This window comes from Protomyctophum bolini (assembly GCF_963924005.1).
Source record: "Protomyctophum bolini genome assembly, chromosome: 14".
NCBI lineage: Eukaryota > Metazoa > Chordata > Actinopteri > Myctophiformes > Myctophidae > Protomyctophum > Protomyctophum bolini.
This window is the reverse complement of record NC_137875.1, coordinates 2,684,263-2,702,724: the sequence shown is the minus strand read 5'-3', so window position 1 is coordinate 2,702,724 and position 18,462 is coordinate 2,684,263. Positions and strand designations below refer to the sequence as shown.

At 44.2% G+C, this 18,462-nt stretch overlaps 1 protein-coding gene across 1 annotated transcript; it reads left to right on the top strand.

The window, feature by feature from the left end:
• The first annotated feature begins 1,536 nt into the window (after nucleotides 1-1,536).
• Nucleotides 1,537-18,314, top strand: aifm2 (AIF family member 2). Its single transcript, XM_080782775.1, has 8 exons — nucleotides 1,537-1,654; nucleotides 5,352-5,594; nucleotides 6,309-6,424; nucleotides 8,984-9,103; nucleotides 10,272-10,473; nucleotides 11,916-12,068; nucleotides 13,094-13,297; nucleotides 15,742-18,314. Exons 2-8 carry the CDS (start codon nucleotides 5,393-5,395, stop codon nucleotides 15,891-15,893), a joined length of 1,149 nt encoding a protein of 382 aa, XP_080638901.1. The 5' UTR covers nucleotides 1,537-1,654; nucleotides 5,352-5,392; the 3' UTR covers nucleotides 15,894-18,314.
• Nucleotides 18,315-18,462: the final 148 nt, after the last annotated feature.

Here is an 18,462-nt window from a genome sequence, read left to right as displayed (position 1 = left end):
ACCATTAGACCTATATGCTACAGTCCATAGGTCCATAAATATAATAATTAATACCAAAAGTTTAATATTGCAATGAAATAAATAAATAATGCAATTAAATAAATAATATAATTAAATAAATAAATATTACTTTATTATTATTATTTTTGGACTTGGGACTTCCATAGCAGACAATGGAGTTTGGGGCCATTCAGATTAACGTGAAAACATACTGTAACGTCATAATAGTACTACACTTACACCTCAGAAACAGTTGAACAGTGACGTCCAATTGTAAAATAAGTTATGCTAACATGAACACACCTAAACAGAGTGTAATGTTGATGCATGTGGGCAGTGGGCTGTGAGGATGCATTTTGATCAATTCAAATGAGCTTTATTGGCATGAGAAAACATGCTTTGCCAAAGCAAGTGTCAAATAAAAACAGAAAATGAGTACAGAAAAAAATAGAACAAAGCCATTTCACATTGCCTCGTTATATACATGTTATATAGGTTATAAAGCTTTTTTGAAACAAATAGCATTATAGCAATATTTGTAGACTGTTTCCGAGGCTACTTTGGGACAAATAGCAGGACTTTCTCCTCAAGACTAAAGAAACACAATAAAAAGCATCAGATTTAAGATATAAATTACTATATTACTAGATATAAATTTATTTATTAGGAACAATCCCTTGAGTTGAGATGAACCATCTCGTTTTCAAGGGGGCAATTCACTTCACAACATTTCACATAACATGGATGTGTTATGTGTCCGCCCATGCGGCGGCGCCCAGTGTCTACAAAATGAATGACCCGTCCCACAATTTTTCATTTAACAGTAAGCTAGAAAACCACTCTGACAACGTTCCCTTCCTCAATGCTCCACGAGGGAAGCAAAGAACGGTCATCAATGACGGCGGACGTATGAACTGAATCATTATCCACCGCCCGCTTCGCGCTCAAAAGGGAACGTCACGACTCATCATCGTGGCTAGCGAGACCAAACATTTTAGAAACTCATTTCTCAAGTTGAAAACTATAGAAATGATCCCTGAAAGTATAGTCTTGCCGTTAGAACGGGCGCGGGGGAGAGGTGATTCGTGTGAACGTCACTCTCAGCAACGGTTGGTGTTACAAATACCGGTACACCAAAATGTCACTTGGACGGTCTATGGTTTAAAAACGGCCATTATTTTACACAACACACATTGAATGTGAGCACATCGACAGAGAAAGCCGTTTAAAGTCAATACTTTGATGTTAAAATGTAAAATATGTAACAATTACCCATAATTCACTGCGGGCGAGCGACGAATGACGCATGAATCACATGAATCATACTTATCTAAGACCCCGCCCTCTTTTGGGACCACGGAGAGCTCTTATTGGTGGACACAACTGCGCGTTTACGTAAATGCGAGGGGGCGGAGGCTAGTGCTGCGAAAACATTGCAGATCTACAAGCTCACCACGCGACGCGCCACGACGCGTTGTGAGCTTGAAGATCAGCTATTTTGTTGTTTTGTTTTTGCAATCGAGTACATGTTGAACTTAAAGCTCCAGTGAGAGGCAGAGGAGCAACACACTGCAATCTGTATTAACCAGATTTCAAAGTAACGGACTGGTTGATTTATTCTAGTGGACCCATTCTATCTGGAATCTACTCAGCGGTGAGTTTTATTATCTTACTGATTCATGTATTTTGTCTCATTTGTCATAATGGGAGCTTGATTATGTTTAAGAAATCGTTTTCCCAATATCATGTTATGGTTTCGCAAGATATTGACTTTACTATAGTTTAGGCTAGTTTATTGACTTTCTATGAAAGCATATAGTGACTTATTTCAAATCTTTAAATATCTGCACATGTTGTTGACTTGTGTTATATGTTTAACTTATACAAACAATGATTATGATTACAATGTACTAATGTAGGCATTTATCAGAAGTTACTACAGTAAGCACTGAAGCAGGGTAGAATGCAGAGACTCTGAGAGTAAACTAGGATCACAGGTAAACCAAGGACCTACCGGTATGTATAGAATCAGTCTATTAAATTCCCGTTCTGCTCTTTGGCTTTATAGAAGTGTATATTTGTATGTCTCTAAATGTTTTGATGAATTGAACATGGTGGACGCTCTTGTAAACAACTGTAATGAGAGATGAGATATACTTTATTAATCCCAGAGGGGGGGATTACTCACAGTTAACAGTCTTTGTATTGGGTTTTGCTTGAATTGTACTGTAATTCTGCAAACTGTTAATAAATATTTCAATCAATCAATCTACTCTAAACCAGACAACCAGTGACTTTTCAACAACTTTCATATCAACATCCATTTGATGATGACGTTTAGCCCATCAGACTCAGACCCAAAACTAAGAATATTCTGTTATCGTTGGATAAGAGTGTGTCCAGTACAATTCCATGATGTTAATGTGCCATAATAGGAGAGATAACAGGCAGACGTAGATCAAAATATCAGTTATTCTACATTCTCCAATTGTTTTAGACGTAAATTAAGTAGCTAAATGCAGATGTTTAACAATAGTTTAGCTATAGAGAGCGTAAATGATGGCTTTCCAGGGGGTCCCCAGTTAAATGATGGAGAGTTGGTAACCAAATGGACAGATCTCAATGATCTCTAACGCTGGAGTGCGTAAAATGAAACTAAATTAATGGTTTTATTGTATGCTCCCAGGAGTTAAATTATTGTTAAACATCTGCATTACTCAACTTACAAGAAGTCTACACAATTCGACATTGTAGAATAATTGTTATTTTTGATCAACCTTTGCCCGTTATCTCTTGTATGGTACCAACATCAATACAGCATGGAATTGTGGACAAAAAGTGTATTCAACAACAACAGAATATTCTTAGCTTTGGGTCTGAGAGGCTAGAATCTCAACTGAATCAAATGGTGGTCCCGTGGCTCAAATGTAGAATAAATAATGGACCTTGATATCTGAAAACTAAAAGGGTTGAACTTGATAAGTAGTAGTAAGTAGCCTTGCCAAGCCATGGGGCCGGAGCCTATCTCCTGTTTCTGTAGCCATGAGGCCCATAGGGGCAGGAGCCTATCTCCTGTTTCTGTAGCCATGAGGCCCATAGGGGCAGGAGCCTATCTCCTGTTTCTGTAGCCATGAGGCCCATAGGGGCAGGAGCCTATCTCCTGTTTCTGTAGCCATGAGGCCCATAGGGGCAGGAGCCTATCTCCTGTTTCTGTAGCCATGAGGCCCATAGGGGCAGGAGCCTATCTCCTGTTTCTGTAGCCATGAGGCCCATAGGGGCAGGAGCCTATCTCCTGTTTCTGTAGCCATGAGGCCCATAGGGGCAGGAGCCTATCTCCTGTTTCTGTAGCCATGAGGCCCATAGGGGCAGGAGCCTATCTCCTGTTTCTGTAGCCATGAGGCCCATAGGGGCAGGAGCCTATCTCCTGTTTCTGTAGCCATGAGGCCCATAGGGGCAGGAGCCTATCTCCTGTTTCTGTAGCCATGTGGCCCATAGGGGCAGGAGCCTATCTCCTGTTTCTGTAGCCATGAGGCCCATAGGGGCAGGAGCCTATCTCCTGTTTCTGTAGCCATGAGGCCCATAGGGGCAGGAGCCTATGTCCTGTTTCTGTAGCCATGAGGCCCATAGGGGCAGGAGCCTATCTCCTGTTTCTGTAGCCATGAGGCCCATAGGGGCAGGAGCCTATCTCCTGTTTCTGTAGCCATGAGGCCCATAGGGGCAGGAGCCTATCTCCTGTTTCTGTAGCCATGAGGCCCATAGGGGCAGGAGCCTATCTCCTGTTTCTGTAGCCATGAGGCCCATAGGGGCAGGAGCCTATCTCCTGTTTCTGTAGCCATGAGGCCCATAGGGCAGGAGCCTATCTCCTGTTTCTGTAGCGTGAGGCAGCTTGATGTACAAGTACACCCCCTGGACATGACACTAGTATGTCGCAGGGACTTAAGGCTCATACCTCATACATAGTCTGGATTTTCGGTGGTTAGGTGACCACCGAACTACAACATGACGTCACGAGCCGCGGTGAAGAGCAAACCTCCAGCCACTGAGCTGAACTTGATAACCACTAGAATAAAGAACAGTAACAAGTAACAAAACATAATGACCAGAGTCGATCAGTCCGCACACAGTGCTCAGTCAACAATGATAACAACAAGGTGCTGTAGGGTTATCGGGGTGAAAATAATTGACCGTTGTCCCCTTGGTAACCTTTTTCTTGTAAAAAATACCTGTGATCTGTCCTGTTATCTGGTCTAGTGCATCAAAGCAAGAACTTAGTAAACTCCAGCTTGCTCAGAACAGGACGGCAAGACTAGCACTTCATTGCTCCGTCGGGACTATAGTGTGGAATGGATGCTCTGCATGCCAGGCTGTCATGGATGAGGGGGAATGAAAGACTGGCATACAGCCTTATTCTGGTTTCTAAAGAATGTGCATTCCTCACAGAAACCCTTCAGTTTGTTTCTACAGTTATTACCCGCAGGCTGCAAATGAAAGACATGATTGCAATACTATAGCCAACACTCACAATAGCAGCACCCTGACTCCGTCTGACCAGAATGGAACAGAGCCTTCATTAGTGTCATCAGCAACACCTGAAGGAAGTAGGGAAGGGGCCCGGAAGCAGGAAGAGTTACTCTGTGTGCACAGAGAGCTATTTGAGCTATTTCTGATTGCAACCCAATGCCAAGACAAATGCCTCAAAATGTATCATGTATGTAGCATCTGACACTGATGTTGTTGGACTAGTATTATTTATTACACAACTGTCAACTACAGTAGAAGTATAGGCTAATAAGGAGTGCGTTCTTCGGAAACTCACACTGAGCGCACCGGTGTGCCCTCTTTGTCGTTCGTATATTCGTTGCACTTGGTGCGTTGTGTGCAGGGCGCACTGGGGCAGTGCGCTGCGGGGCAGTGGCACTCAGCACACCCGGGGCGGGTGGGTATGCTGAGTGTATTTTCGGTGGTGAGGTGACCACCGCTCCGGTGGTGGGGTGACCACCGCTCCGGTGGTGGGGTGACCACCGCTCCGGTGGTGAGCTGACCACCGCTCCGGTGGTGAGGTGACCACCGGAGCTGAAATAACGTTGAGCGGTGGCGAGTAAAAAACAGAGAGAAGGGCTGGAGCGGTGGCGGTGGTTTGCTCTTCACCGTCATGTTGTAGTTCGGTGGTCACCTAACCACTGCAAAATCCAGACTATGTATGAGCCTTAAGAAGAAGAAAATGTAATTTTGACAAAAAGGTCCACCCCGAGCCAGCATGGAGATGACCCCTGACCCTGACAGACGCTATATTCCATATATCTCACGCGTGTGTCATTAAAGTGTAACTCCTTCTGTCGTTCTCGGAGCAGGTGTGTGGACAGACGCGAGGAGAGACAGACGGACGGACGGGATGGGTGCCCAGGCCTCCGCGGTGGACCGGGGGGACGGCGTCGGGGGGGGCCAGCGGGTCCACGTGGTGGTGGTGGGCGGCGGCTTCGGAGGGATCGCCGCCGCCCAGCAGCTGAAGTCCCGCCGCGTCCCGTTCACGCTGGTGGACCAGCGCGACGCCTTCCACCACAACGTGGCGGCGCTGCGCGCCTCCGTGCAGCCCGGTGCGTACGGACGGACGCCTCCATGACATTCTGTTAGGTTTCATGACCTCAATTCAGTGGATTGTCTGTGTGTTCTGAAGCCTTTTGAGCTTGCAATGAAAACAGTGCTGGCAAATTGTTATGTGATATAATGGTATTTGTGGACCGTTACATCACAGTCCACAGGAAAATCATGAGCAATTGTTTGAGCCAGAAAACCCCAGATCACAGAATATCTACTGAATGTTAAAAGGTCATGTTCAATTGAGCTCAGAAAACCTAAAAAAAATAAAAAATTACTAAAACAATGAGCAGACTGAATAGGGGTTGGAACACTGATAAATGAAATCTGTTTAACGGTATGACAAGGGAGTGTACAAAGAACCACTAGGACACATGGACCTGTATATTTAGAGAGAACCACTAGGACACATGGACCTGTATATTTAGAGAGAACCACTAGGACACATGGACCTGTATATTTAGAGAGAACCACTAGGACCTGTGTAGATTTAGCTCTAACTCTAGCTCTAAGCCTATAGTAATGACCTGACCTGTAACCTTTAAAAAAAAAACAGTAGCTGCTACTGTTTGCCTTTGCACTGTACAGTATGTTTGTCATGCTCTCACGGTGTGTGGAATTCACTGTCATCACTGCTCCCCCCCCCACACACACCACACACTCACACACACACACACACACACACACACACACACACACACACACACACGCAGGGTTCGCCCAGAAGACCTTCATTCCGTATGCAGAGACCTTCGGGGACAGTTTTGTTCAGGGCAAAGTGGAGCGAGTGGACACCGAGAGGCAGATCGTCGTGCTGGGAGGAGGGCAGGTAAGCTCTGGGACAGAGGCAGTGTTGTTTAACTAAGACGAAAAATGTTCGTCGACTACCTTTTTTCACTGACGATTGGAAACTAAATGAAAACTAAGCTATGGTCACTAAAACTAAGACTAAATATGCTGACAATTTCTTCAACAAATAAAAACTAGACTAAAATGTTAGGAAGTGGACAAGAGATCCAGTATAAGTCATTTTACACTTGGTTGCAAGTGTAAAATCAGTCATTACGACGGCATCAAGGCCTGCCAAAATACATTTTAGTCGACTAAATCAAGTCAACTGTAGATTTAGTCGACTAAAATCTTATGATATTTAGTCGACTAAAACTAGACTTAACACTAAAACATTCCATGTGATTAAAATGTGACTGAAACTAAATGAAAACTATTGAAGAGACTAATGACTAAAACTAAAACTCTGCTGCCAAAAACACTGGACAGAGGGCAGTGCTCGGGTGGCGCAGTCAGTGGTAAAGTAGGGGAGAACAGGGTAACACCCAGGGAGGGACGTGAACACATAGACATCAAATGGGGGGCCGGGCTTCAGCCCCTGCCCGTTTACCCGTCTGTAAAACAACTGCCCTCTCCAGACCACGAGACCACGAGCCCTTTCCATGCCATGCCGGAAGTCTCCTGAACTTCACAGTATTTTGCGTTGAACAAATTTGTTTAGAAGAAATCCGTGTCGTTACACACCTGCATCTCCACTAGCTAAAGAGAGCTGGGTTGCGCCCCGAGAATATCTGATCTACAATATCTGATCTACAAGCTCTCAACGCGTCACGCTGCGACGCGTTGTGAGCTTGTAGATCTGCTATTTTTGTCCAAATTGCCCTCTTGGATTTCAGCCAGTGCTTCAACACTCTCTGCACGTCCCTGGTGGTAACACAACAAGTGGTCATGTGGCTCAAATTGCCCCAGTTGACCCACATGCTATTTTACTGTTTCAAGTTTAATTAACCCATTCTGACCTGAGATCAGATTCATACGAGGTTTCCACTGGACACACACTGGTCTGATTAACCCATTCTGACCTGAGATCAGATTCATACGAGGTTTCCACTGGACACACACTGGTCTGATTAACCCATTCTGACCTGAGATCAGATTCTGAAAATGTCAGTCGTTCTTCGATTTTTCTAAAATAGCAGACCTACAAGCAAGTAGCACGCCACTCGTCACCAGGTCATTCAGCAAAGCTAGGACAAAATAAATTAATTAATAGTGGTGGTCTTAAAAAAACAGATTATGAAAGACACTTGTCCCCGGTCACTGTTTGAACTGTATCAGGCAGACGGTACAGAGTGATCAAGTCAGGGACCAGCAGATTCAATAACAATAACAGCTTCTATCCCACAGCGGTAGTTGTTGCACACAATGCTGCTAAGAAATGATCTGTTGTTGCGATACATGTTTTGTTCTTTTCTTCTGCTGTCTTAAGTGCAATAAGGGTTTTTGTGCAATAACAGCTGCAATTACATGTTTTTGTGCAATATAATATGCCTAGTAGTGCTACAGGGGTTGTGCAATAACAGGAAGTGTTTTGTTGTGTCATAGTTTTAGCTTTATGTTGTGATTGTGATATGATTGGTTGGCACTTTTAATTTCGTTGTACATGTTACAATGACCATAAAGATCTATCTATGTATTCTAGTTTTCATTCTACAAAAACAAAAAACAAAACCAGCATAGACTAAAATCTCACTGAGGGATACGATTTGATTAATATGTTTCATATACAGTAGCTAAAACAGCATCTATGTGTACTTAATACTGAGTTCAAAGCATTACAAACAAATCTATAACTATAAATGACGTGTAGTTACTTCAGCGAATGAGACAGTGAGGGGCGAACGGGTTAAGTTTAGCGAGACAGGTATAAAATGAAACGATGTCCACGTCTCGCATCCTTGGTGATTTAATGTTTGTTTTATGCACACCTTTCCGGTTCATGTTCTCCACACAGATTTAAAACAACACATCGCTCGACAAATAAGACACTGAAACACACACACACTGCGGAACACAGTGTGGCTTCATTTCCCCTTTGGCACAGCGACACACCAGGCTCTACTACACAACACACAACACACCAGGCTCTACTACACAACACACAACACACCAGGCTCTACTACACGGCAGCCAGACTGGGTGAAATTCGTTTTTTTATGCACGATGGGAACTATGCACAAAAACGAATTTGACCCACTTTACTTTACTAAAACTGTGCTGCTACAATAAAGATGATTCTGGAAAGAAAGTATAGGCCTCTTCCTAACTTCCCTCACATGTCTGTAGTTTCACTAGTAAAGGCTCATACATAGTCTGGATTTACGGTGAACCTACTTGAACACAACTACATGCATGGGATTGCAGAGCATTTGCCTGTCTCCACCAGGAGAGGGAGACAACACACACAAAACATTTGGACAGAGTATTTCTATATTGCAGTATTGATACTTTTACTTATAATAAAAGAATGTGAGTACTTATATCCACCACTGGAATTTAACTGAATTCTGTGTTTTGTTTTGCCTTTCCTTCCCAACAGGAGATCCAGTTCTCTCATCTGGTTCTGTGTACTGGGACCGACGGGCCTTTCCCTGGGAAGTACAACAGCCTGGCCTCCTACCACACTGCCATCAACAAGTACCAGGAGTTTGTCAACGAGGTACAGTACAGTACAGTACAGTACAGTACAGTACAGTACAGTACAGTACAGTACAGTACAGTACAGTACAGTACAGTACAGTACAGTACAGTACAGTACAGTAACAAAAACCACATGAGCACTTCATATATTATCGGCTATTTGAAAATAGACAATCTACAAGCCCACAACGTGGCGTGATGTGACACTTTGTGAGCTTGTAGATCGGCTATTTTAAAACGATAATCGAAAAATTCAATTGGGAAGCGAGCCCAAATAAGCAACTAAACTTTAGAAACGAGCCAAAATGAAGAATAAGACAAAAAAAGAAAAAAAACAGCAACACGCAACTATACCATCATTTTAGCAACTTTTACAGAAAAACAAGCCACACGTCCACATACACTGTATAAAAACAACACAGCAGTATGGCTCCGTACTCCTTCTGGGGTTCTGTCTACCCTCAACAACAATGCCTCGTCCTCCACTGAAGAAGAAAATGGTAAATTTATATAGTGCTTTTATCCAAAGCGCTTTACATAGATTGTGTATGGCATTCACACACACCGATGGCGGCGGAAACCATGCAAGGCACCAACCTGCCCATTGGGAGCAATCAGGGGGTTCACACCTGGAAAATAGAACAGTGGCGTATCGGAGGGTCAGGCGAGGCGTGAACACGCATCGGACGCCGCCGGTGTGGGATAGGTTAATTGGAAATAACGGAGGCGGCTGTTTTGACGCGCGGCGTTCGCAGACGGTGTGTGTCGGGCCTAAGCTACCTCCCCCTGCCGAAAAAATTCATCATTCAAAGCAAACAGTGGATGCCCAGCTAGCTATGCAAGCTGCCACTCCCTGCACCGCACACTGCCTGAAGTATAGTACTATTATATATTAATATTAATCACACATTAAGTTCATTTTAAGAAGATATTTTCTAAAGCTGCATGGTTCTCGTCATGAGTTTGACTCACTGTCAGCTGTTTGTTCTGTGCACATGCGAGACAATTGAATTTATAGTTTAACGATAAATACATACATGTCGTGTTGTGGTGGGTGGGTCCAGATCCAGATCTGATATACTGTATACATACATGATGTGTTGTGTTGGGTGGGTCCAGATCATAGATATAGATATTCATATACTGTATACATACATGATGTGTTGTGGTGGGTTCGGTGGGTCCAGATCCAGGCAGCAGACACGGTGCTGGTGGTCGGAGGAGGCTCCACCGGCGTGGAGATGGCTGCAGAGGTCAAGACGGAACACCCAGGAAAGAAGGTGATTCTGGTCCATTCCCGCGTGGGTCTGGCCGACCCGGAGCTTCTCCCCAGCGTGAGACGACAGGCCAAAGAAATCCTGCTGGAGAAAGGAGTCAAACTCATTCTGGGTAAATACACAACACGGCCATGTCCTATAGGACGAGCCAATAGGGAGTGGGGATCAACGTCATGTGATTATTTGTTTGGCCCTCAGATCTTGTGTCTCAAAGAACAACATTTTTGGCAAAATGAATCACAGAAGGTTCTGGTGGTTGTTGCAATCACCTGCACTTCAATACTGTAGGCTACTTCACCACTATGTTGCACTATGACAAAATAAACCCATGAAATGTAACAACATTTCCAGTTCCAATGGTGAACTGTGTTGCATGTTTTCACCCCATGTAGTTAGATAAAGTTACCTTAAGTTGTGGCAAATGCTTACCACTAGTTTTCTTCACAGATGTGTTAATAAAGGTGTCTACTATCACAGAAAAATGTGTCTGTGAAGAAAGCTAGTGGTAAGCATTTTTCCCCAGATTTGCCACAACTTAATGTATAACTTTACCTATAACTAATGAAGCAATGGAGGATTCAAACAAGCCTCGAAAGACCCGTAAATAACCTGCATGCATGTCTCAAAGAATACACTAACGTGTAGATCAAAGAATAAAAATAACACAACTGTAGATCAGGGTCAGCAGCCTTTTTGACACAACGTGCCCAAGTTCTTATTTTCTTGATAGTCAGTGAGTCATATCAACATTACGTTTAATTACCAATGATTAATTGACTACTAGTGCTTTGTTTTACCTGGGTCAGTAAAGCTGTTACAATTTACAATTTAGGCATTTAGCAGACGCTCTTGATCCAGAGGGACTTACATTTAAGCAAAAACAAAAGCATGGAATACATCTATATAAAAAAAAGTTATCATGAATCATGTATAAACTAAGAACGTATCTATGTCAACTATACATACTATACTATATTATATATTATACAAGTAACAATATACGTATGTGTACTATAAAGTGCTATGACTACATAAAATGCAATTCTAGTGCTCTCTATGTAAAAAGCTATAAGTCTGTATAAAATACTATTCAAGTCTGGGCCAGTAGTAATGTTATTGTCATGGTCTCGTCATGTCAGGTCAGAAGGTGTGGGCCAGTAGTAATGTTTTTTTAATGTAAAATTTTATCCCACGATTTTGTAACCCATTTTCACCCCTGTGTCAATGATCTAATGTGATCCTGGCCTCTACACACCCTCCACCAACCTGGTCCCCATATATGGGGGACAAGGGGAGAGCAACGGACTTGAACTCATGCTTCCTTCATGCCTGAGTGTCCAAGTTGCTTCTTTTACACCTGACAGGGGGGAGTTTCCCTGGTTGGACGTATAGCGCGTGGCAGGAACACGTTATTCCAACCAGTTCCTTTCCCCTCCATCAGGCGCCCCGGCTGGCCAGGGGGAGGCAGTTTATAGAGACCAGGATTACTGCATGTTTTTTGTGAGGGTACCTACCCTAGGTAATAATGTTATTGTCATGGTCTCGTCATGTCAGGTCAGAAGGTGACCAACCTGGGCGACCTGGAGCTCAACGTCACCCAGAAGGACCGGTCGGTGACCACGGACACGGGGTCAGAGCTGAAGGCTGACCTGGTGATCTGCTGCACGGGTCAGAGGATCAACGCCACCGCCTACGCCTCCAGCCTGCGTAAGAAAACACTCAAATTATACATGTATATTATATACATTGCATATATTAGAGTAGCTCTGGTCCATATAGCCTTCTACTGCTTCAGCATAAGGCTATGGGACTTTCGGTTTTAAATCTCAAATCGAAATCAGACCAGTCCTCTCCTCTTTAGCGTAAAGAGAAAAAAAAAACCTTTTTGCTACTCGCCAAAACAAAGGCGGGTTGTGTCATTAGAAAGCCTACTTTCCTTAATGGACGCACTCTGAAATGCAGCTAAATGATGAAGAGTTGGTAACCAAATGGACCAATAATATAGATTTTTAACACTTGTAACACGTGTAAAATGAAACCATATACCGGTAGACCCTTACGGGTCCTTTTGGTTTCATTTTACGCTCAATTAAACACACAATTAGAGAATGTAGAAGAATTGTTATTTTGACCATTGTTTTCCCTGTTATCTCTCCTAATGGTACCAACATCAATACAGCATGGAATGTGTGGACAGAATCTTATCCAACGAAGACGATATGTTTGGGTGTGAGAGGCTAAATCTAATCAAATGGTGGTTCTGTGGCTCAAATGCCGAATAAATAACGGACCTTGACATGAAAAAGGTTGAAAACCACTGTGCAAAAATAATGAAAACATAATCTCAAACAGTTAACCAGTTGATCCAAGTTAACATGACACCAAGCCTATTAGGGTTAACTCACCGAAGAGTAACCAAGGATTGTCACAGTATAGTGAACAGGAACCTGCTGCTGCTGCCATGCCAAACATTTCGGCCATCTTGCATGAGGTGGAAGTGGGGGAGGGGGGGGGGGGGGGGGGGGGGGAGGGAGTGTAGGAACTGATGTCACCTTACTGCCTTGATTGACAGTTGACATGGGTTGCCATTTTCGGGTTGCCATGTTGGCTGGGTTACATCATCATTACGATGAAACGTTCTTAGAGGTGGTTGTTTTGATGACTGTGTGTGTGTGTGTGTGTGTGTGTGTGTGTGTGTGTGTGTGTGTGTGTGTGTGTGTGTGTGGTGGCAGCGCCCCGGTGCCTGGCGGAGAGCGGAGCGCTGAAGGTGAACCAGCACCTCCTGGTGGACGGCTTCAGCAACGTGTACGCCGTGGGCGACTGCGCCCAGCTCCACGAGCCCAAGCTGGCCTACCACGCCGGGCTGCACGCTGCCGTGGCCGTCGCCAACATCGCCAACAGCCTGGCGGGCAAGGCCCTGACCACATACCGCACAGGTAGAATAACCCATAGTCTGGAGGGCAAGGCCCTGACCACATACCGCACAGGTAGAATAACCCATAGTCTGGAGGGCAAGGCCCTGACCACATACCGCACAGGTAGAATAACCCATAGTCTGGAGGGCAAGGCCCTGACCACATACCGCACAGGTATAATAACCCATAGTCTGGAGGGCAAGGCCCTGACGACATACCGCACAGGTATAATAACCCATAGTCTGGAGGGCAAGGCCCTGACGACATACCGCACAGGTATAATAACCCATAGTCTGGAGGGCAAGGCCCTGACCACATACCGCACAGGTAGAATAACCCATAGTCTGGAGGGCAAGGCCCTGACGACATACCGCACAGGTAGAATAACCCATAGTCTGGAGGGCAAGGCCCTGACGACATACCGCACAGGTAGAATAACCCATAGTCTGGAGGGCAAGGCCCTGACCACATACCGCACAGGTATAATAACCCATAGTCTGGAGGGCAAGGCCCTGACCACATACCGCACAGGTAGAATAACCCATAGTCTGGAGGGCAAGGCCCTGACCACATACCGCACAGGTAGAATAACCCATAGTCTGGAGGGCAAGGCCCTGACGACATACCGCACAGGTAGAATAACCCATAGTCTGGAGGGCAAGGCCCTGACCACATACCGCACAGGTAGAATAACCCATAGTCTGGAGGGCAAGGCCCTGACCACATACCGCACAGGTAGAATAACCCATAGTCTGGAGGGCAAGGCCCTGACCACATACGGCACAGGTAGAATAACCCATAGTCTGGAGGGCAAGGCCCTGACCACATACCGCACAGGTAGAATAACCCATAGTCTGGAGGGCAAGGCCCTGACGACATACCGCACAGGTATAATAACACATAGTCTGGAGGGCAAGGCCCTGACCACATACCGCACAGGTAGAATAACCCATAGTCTGGAGGGCAAGGCCCTGACCACATACCGCACAGGTATAATAACACATAGTCTGGAGGGCAAGGCCCTGACCACATACCGCACAGGTATAATAACCCATAGTCTGGAGGGCAAGGCCCTGACGACATACCGCACAGGTATAATAATAATAATAATGAATTGCATTTTTACAGCGCTCAAAGCGCTTTATTTAATTATTTATTTACCCAGGGAAGTAGCTGAGCACAGGTGCTCATTTTCAGCAACGCCCTGCACATAGACACACACAAGACACATTCATCAAATAAAAAATGTGATCTGCTATTTTTGAGAACCACTTTTTTTTCCTGACTAACCTCTGCTGCAATATACGGTATATGTAGCGAAAATCTAAAATGTCCAGGTTTTAATGGTTTAATGGTTTTAATTTAACATGCCTGTTAGTTTGACTGACAGGCAGACAGACAGACAGACAGACAGACAGACAGACAGACAGGATGCAGTCCATGTGGACATGACAGAATGTACATAAATATGTAGGTCAGATGTACATGTGAGGCATCGTCTGTCATACTAGTTCTTAGAAGTGTTGCAAGGGGTGTGTGTGTGTGTGTGTGTGTGTGTGTGTGTGTGTGTGTGTGTGTGTGTGTGTGTGTGTGTGTGTGTGTGTGTGCGTGCATGTGTTCTCAGTTCTCACGCTGCAAAGTTGTGACAGACACAAAGAATCATAACTCATTAGTCACACTGCCATAACGCCTGTGGACAGAAACTGGTTGGATTGAGGTGTGTGTGTGTGTGTGTGTGTGTGTGTGTGTGTGTGTGAGAGAGAGAGAGAGTGTGTGTGTGTGTCCTCCACACATACCAAGAAAATAGACATCCCGTGATGCGTCCGTCCGCAACGAACCAGAGGCTCCCCGCGTTCACACGTACAGTACATACATGACATTCTTGAAGATTTCTTCCAGCTCTGTAACGACAATAGAAAAACACTTACTGTGCACACAGTAAGCGTTAGTTTAGATAGACACTTGTACACATGCAGTGCAGTGTGCAGCCGTGCACATATACTGTATATACACACACACACACACACACATGGATAGTCGCACGAACAAGACACTCCACGGGCTGCAATCACAGTGCGTCACTTCGAGCTTCTGCACATCTGCTATTTGAGAGAAAGTCTTTGAGAAAACCAGCTCAGTGGCCTTGTGGTTAGAGTGACCGCCCTGAGACTGGGAGGTCGGGGTTCAATCCCCGGCCGGGTCATACCAAAGACTGTAAAAATGGGACCCAGTGCCTCCCTGCTTGACACTCAGCATCAAAGGGTTGGATTGGGGGTATAAGTCCCTGTGACATACTAGCGTCATGTCCAGGGGGTGTACTTGTACATCAAGCTGCCTCACGCTACACAAACAGGAGATAGGCTCCTGGCCTATGGGCCTATGGGCCTCAAGGCTTACTTACTTTGAGAAAATATTAAAACTGTTTGATAACCACGGGTCTCTCTCTGATGATGTCATCCTTCCAGGCAGCGTGACCATGCTGCTGGCCATGGGACGGGACGACGGCGTGGGACAGTTCGCTGGCGTCCGCCTGCCGCGCTGTGCCGTGACGCGGGGAAAGAGCAGAGACCTGATGGTCTGGAAGAGCTGGAGGGACATGGGGCAGAAGTCACCCTGAATGAAGTAGAGCTGTCCCCGACTAAGGATTTGTATAGTCGAAATTATTATGAATAAATTAGCTGTTAGTCGAGTCGACTGAACATGGACTGAGAGGCTTGTCATTAGCCAGATTGAGCACAGCAGGTGAGATTGAGATTCTGGAGTCTATCAGGCCAGCGATTCACAGGCAGTGGCAGATTGCCACACAGGCAGACACACTCCACATGCACATTGGAGATTGATTCAAAACAGTCAGAAAGCATGTTCAAATGTGTTTATGTCCCCCACAGACCTAGTGGAATAATACAAAAGATTTGTGAAAAAAAAGAACATCGACTGAGAGGTGGTCAGTCGACTGAGACCCGTTCCGACCGATTAGTCGACTATTCGACTAACCGAGGTCAGCCCTAGAATGAAGACAGACTGGGGGGACATGGGGCTTGTAAATTAAGTAACTTTTGAGTGTGTAAATGGACCCGGAAGGGTTTCATTTTACTCTCTCAAGAGTTAAAGACCTATAATATAAGGGGTCCATTTGGTTTCCAACTCTCCATCATTTAGCTGGGGAACATCCCCTCAAGGACCACTGGTTGAAAACTACTGGTGTAGATAGATTTGTTCATTTGTTTTACCTGGAATCCTATAGTTTATAATATAGTTTATCCTTTTTATATGTTGCTTAGACTGATGCTAGATTCTTGGTTTCCCTGTTTATCCTAGTTTACTGAGGCACTACACTGTCTCTCTGCATTCCAAGTATGCGTTTACCTTGCGTTCTGTAAGTCTCTCTGGATAAAGAGCATTGATTAATCTACATGGCAGTAAACCGAGTGCACTCGGCTCTCTCTCTAGCAAGATAAATCCATGGCAGTGGTACGATGACATTTTATGGTACAATCTTTTCTTCGCATATATAAAGGCATCTTGGATCACGTCATTCTGTGTTCTCTGAAGATAAACTAATCTGACCTGTGATTCTGTCAGGTTCTGACTCTGTCTGTTACATCTGATCTCTGTCTGGAGGGAAAAATAATTCGTAACCTTTGGATAAATCAGTACTTTTTCCACCACCGGTCGATGCTTCATGAGTTAAAATCGCAGGGCTGATCGGTGTATTTTTGTAACACAGTTCTTATATGACGTGATCTAAGATTTCCCTAATGTGATTTCCAATAGAACTGTGACTCAAAGTGGGTGCCACCGTGCCACCCTAAGGTCCCTTGACGCAGGTCCAGGGGGTGCCTCAGAATACTGTGGTAATATTTGGAATTTATCAATGTCACTTATTGCACTTTACTTGATATGTTCTTTTTGATTCTACAGTACACCTGGGGACATATCTTGCCGTAAACATCTTAAGTAAACAGTCTTTTTTTTTTACAATTTATTTTTAAATATTTCAAATAGCTGATCTACAAGCTCACAACGTGTCAAAGTAGATCAGCTAGTTGAACCATTACTAGTTTTTGAATATTTAGCTAGTTGAACTACCGGTATTTAATATTTTTCACAATAGTAAAAAATGGCAAATACGTTTAGGGATAAGGGCCACATTTTCATCCATGCTAAACCCCTTATCCCTAAACCTTTCCTTTTACTATTTTGAAAATCATCAAATAGCCAATCTACAAGCTCGATGTAGATCGGTTAGCTGAACTATTCAAAAGTGTTAGAGTAAAAAAAAGGCACTTTAGCACTCACGAAAATAGGGCCCCAAGTCTCTTCACCAAATCTAGCAAATCTACAAGCTCACAACGCAACACGTTGCGAGCTTGTAATAGATAGTCTATTTTTGGTGAATGTTTGGTTTAATATAAGTGGTAAAACGGCAAGTATTTACAATCCATCCTAGAAATGGACACTGATGATCACCTCTCCAGTTCCTCTTAGGGGGAATGAGTTACATATGTGCGTACAGTACCGTTCATGACAATGTGCTATTTAACCCATTGACGCCTGGTGTAACGTATACGTTGTTCTACCCTTGATGCCGGCCGTGCTCTCTGTGTCTCATCAGCTATTGCTATACATGTAGCAACATAACTATTTAAAAAAAAAATCATCAGAATTTGAAGGTTTTCAGAAACCTTAGGTCAGGCCCTAGAAGGCGTTCCCAGATTTGGCCTCAGGCATCAATGGGTTAAGTAATAAATAATAATGTACGTCAGGGTTGATGAAAAGATTAGTTACAGGAGGTGACCTGAGCCGAAAATATTTTAGAACCTCTGCTCCATTAACCCGACTCCACCAGCTGGGGGCGGTATTGAGTTCCATTAGTACAACACTCCATCTTTTAACATTTTAAATGGTTTCCTCAAAGTGCCTTATATTTGAATGAGTTATTATTTTTGCCAGCTCACCATATTATTCCTCTGTAATGATAAACATTAAAGCACCGTTTACCAAAACAGTGGCTTGGGACCCATTTGTGGGTCGTGGACACGTTTGTATGAGTCCTTATTTTTGGTTTCCTATACATATTGTTTTTAATTTCAAAACAGTTTTTCATGAATACAAATAATAATTTATGAAATAAAACTTTGTCCAAACATCTACTTTTACTCCTCTACATTAATTAGAAAACTTTA

What these genes read in the sequence shown, in the direction of transcription:
- aifm2 (XM_080782775.1), top strand. Translation starts at nt 5,393, where the DNA reads ATGGGTGCCCAGGCCTCCGCGGTGGACCGGGGGGACGGCGTCGGGGGG. An exon ending in AGGAGTCAAACTCATTCTGG is followed by an intron (nt 10,474 to 11,915) that starts GTAAATACACAA and finishes TCGTCATGTCAG; the next exon opens with GTCAGAAGGTGACCAACCTG. An exon ending in CGCCTACGCCTCCAGCCTGC is followed by an intron (nt 12,069 to 13,093) that starts GTAAGAAAACAC and finishes GTGTGGTGGCAG; the next exon opens with CGCCCCGGTGCCTGGCGGAG.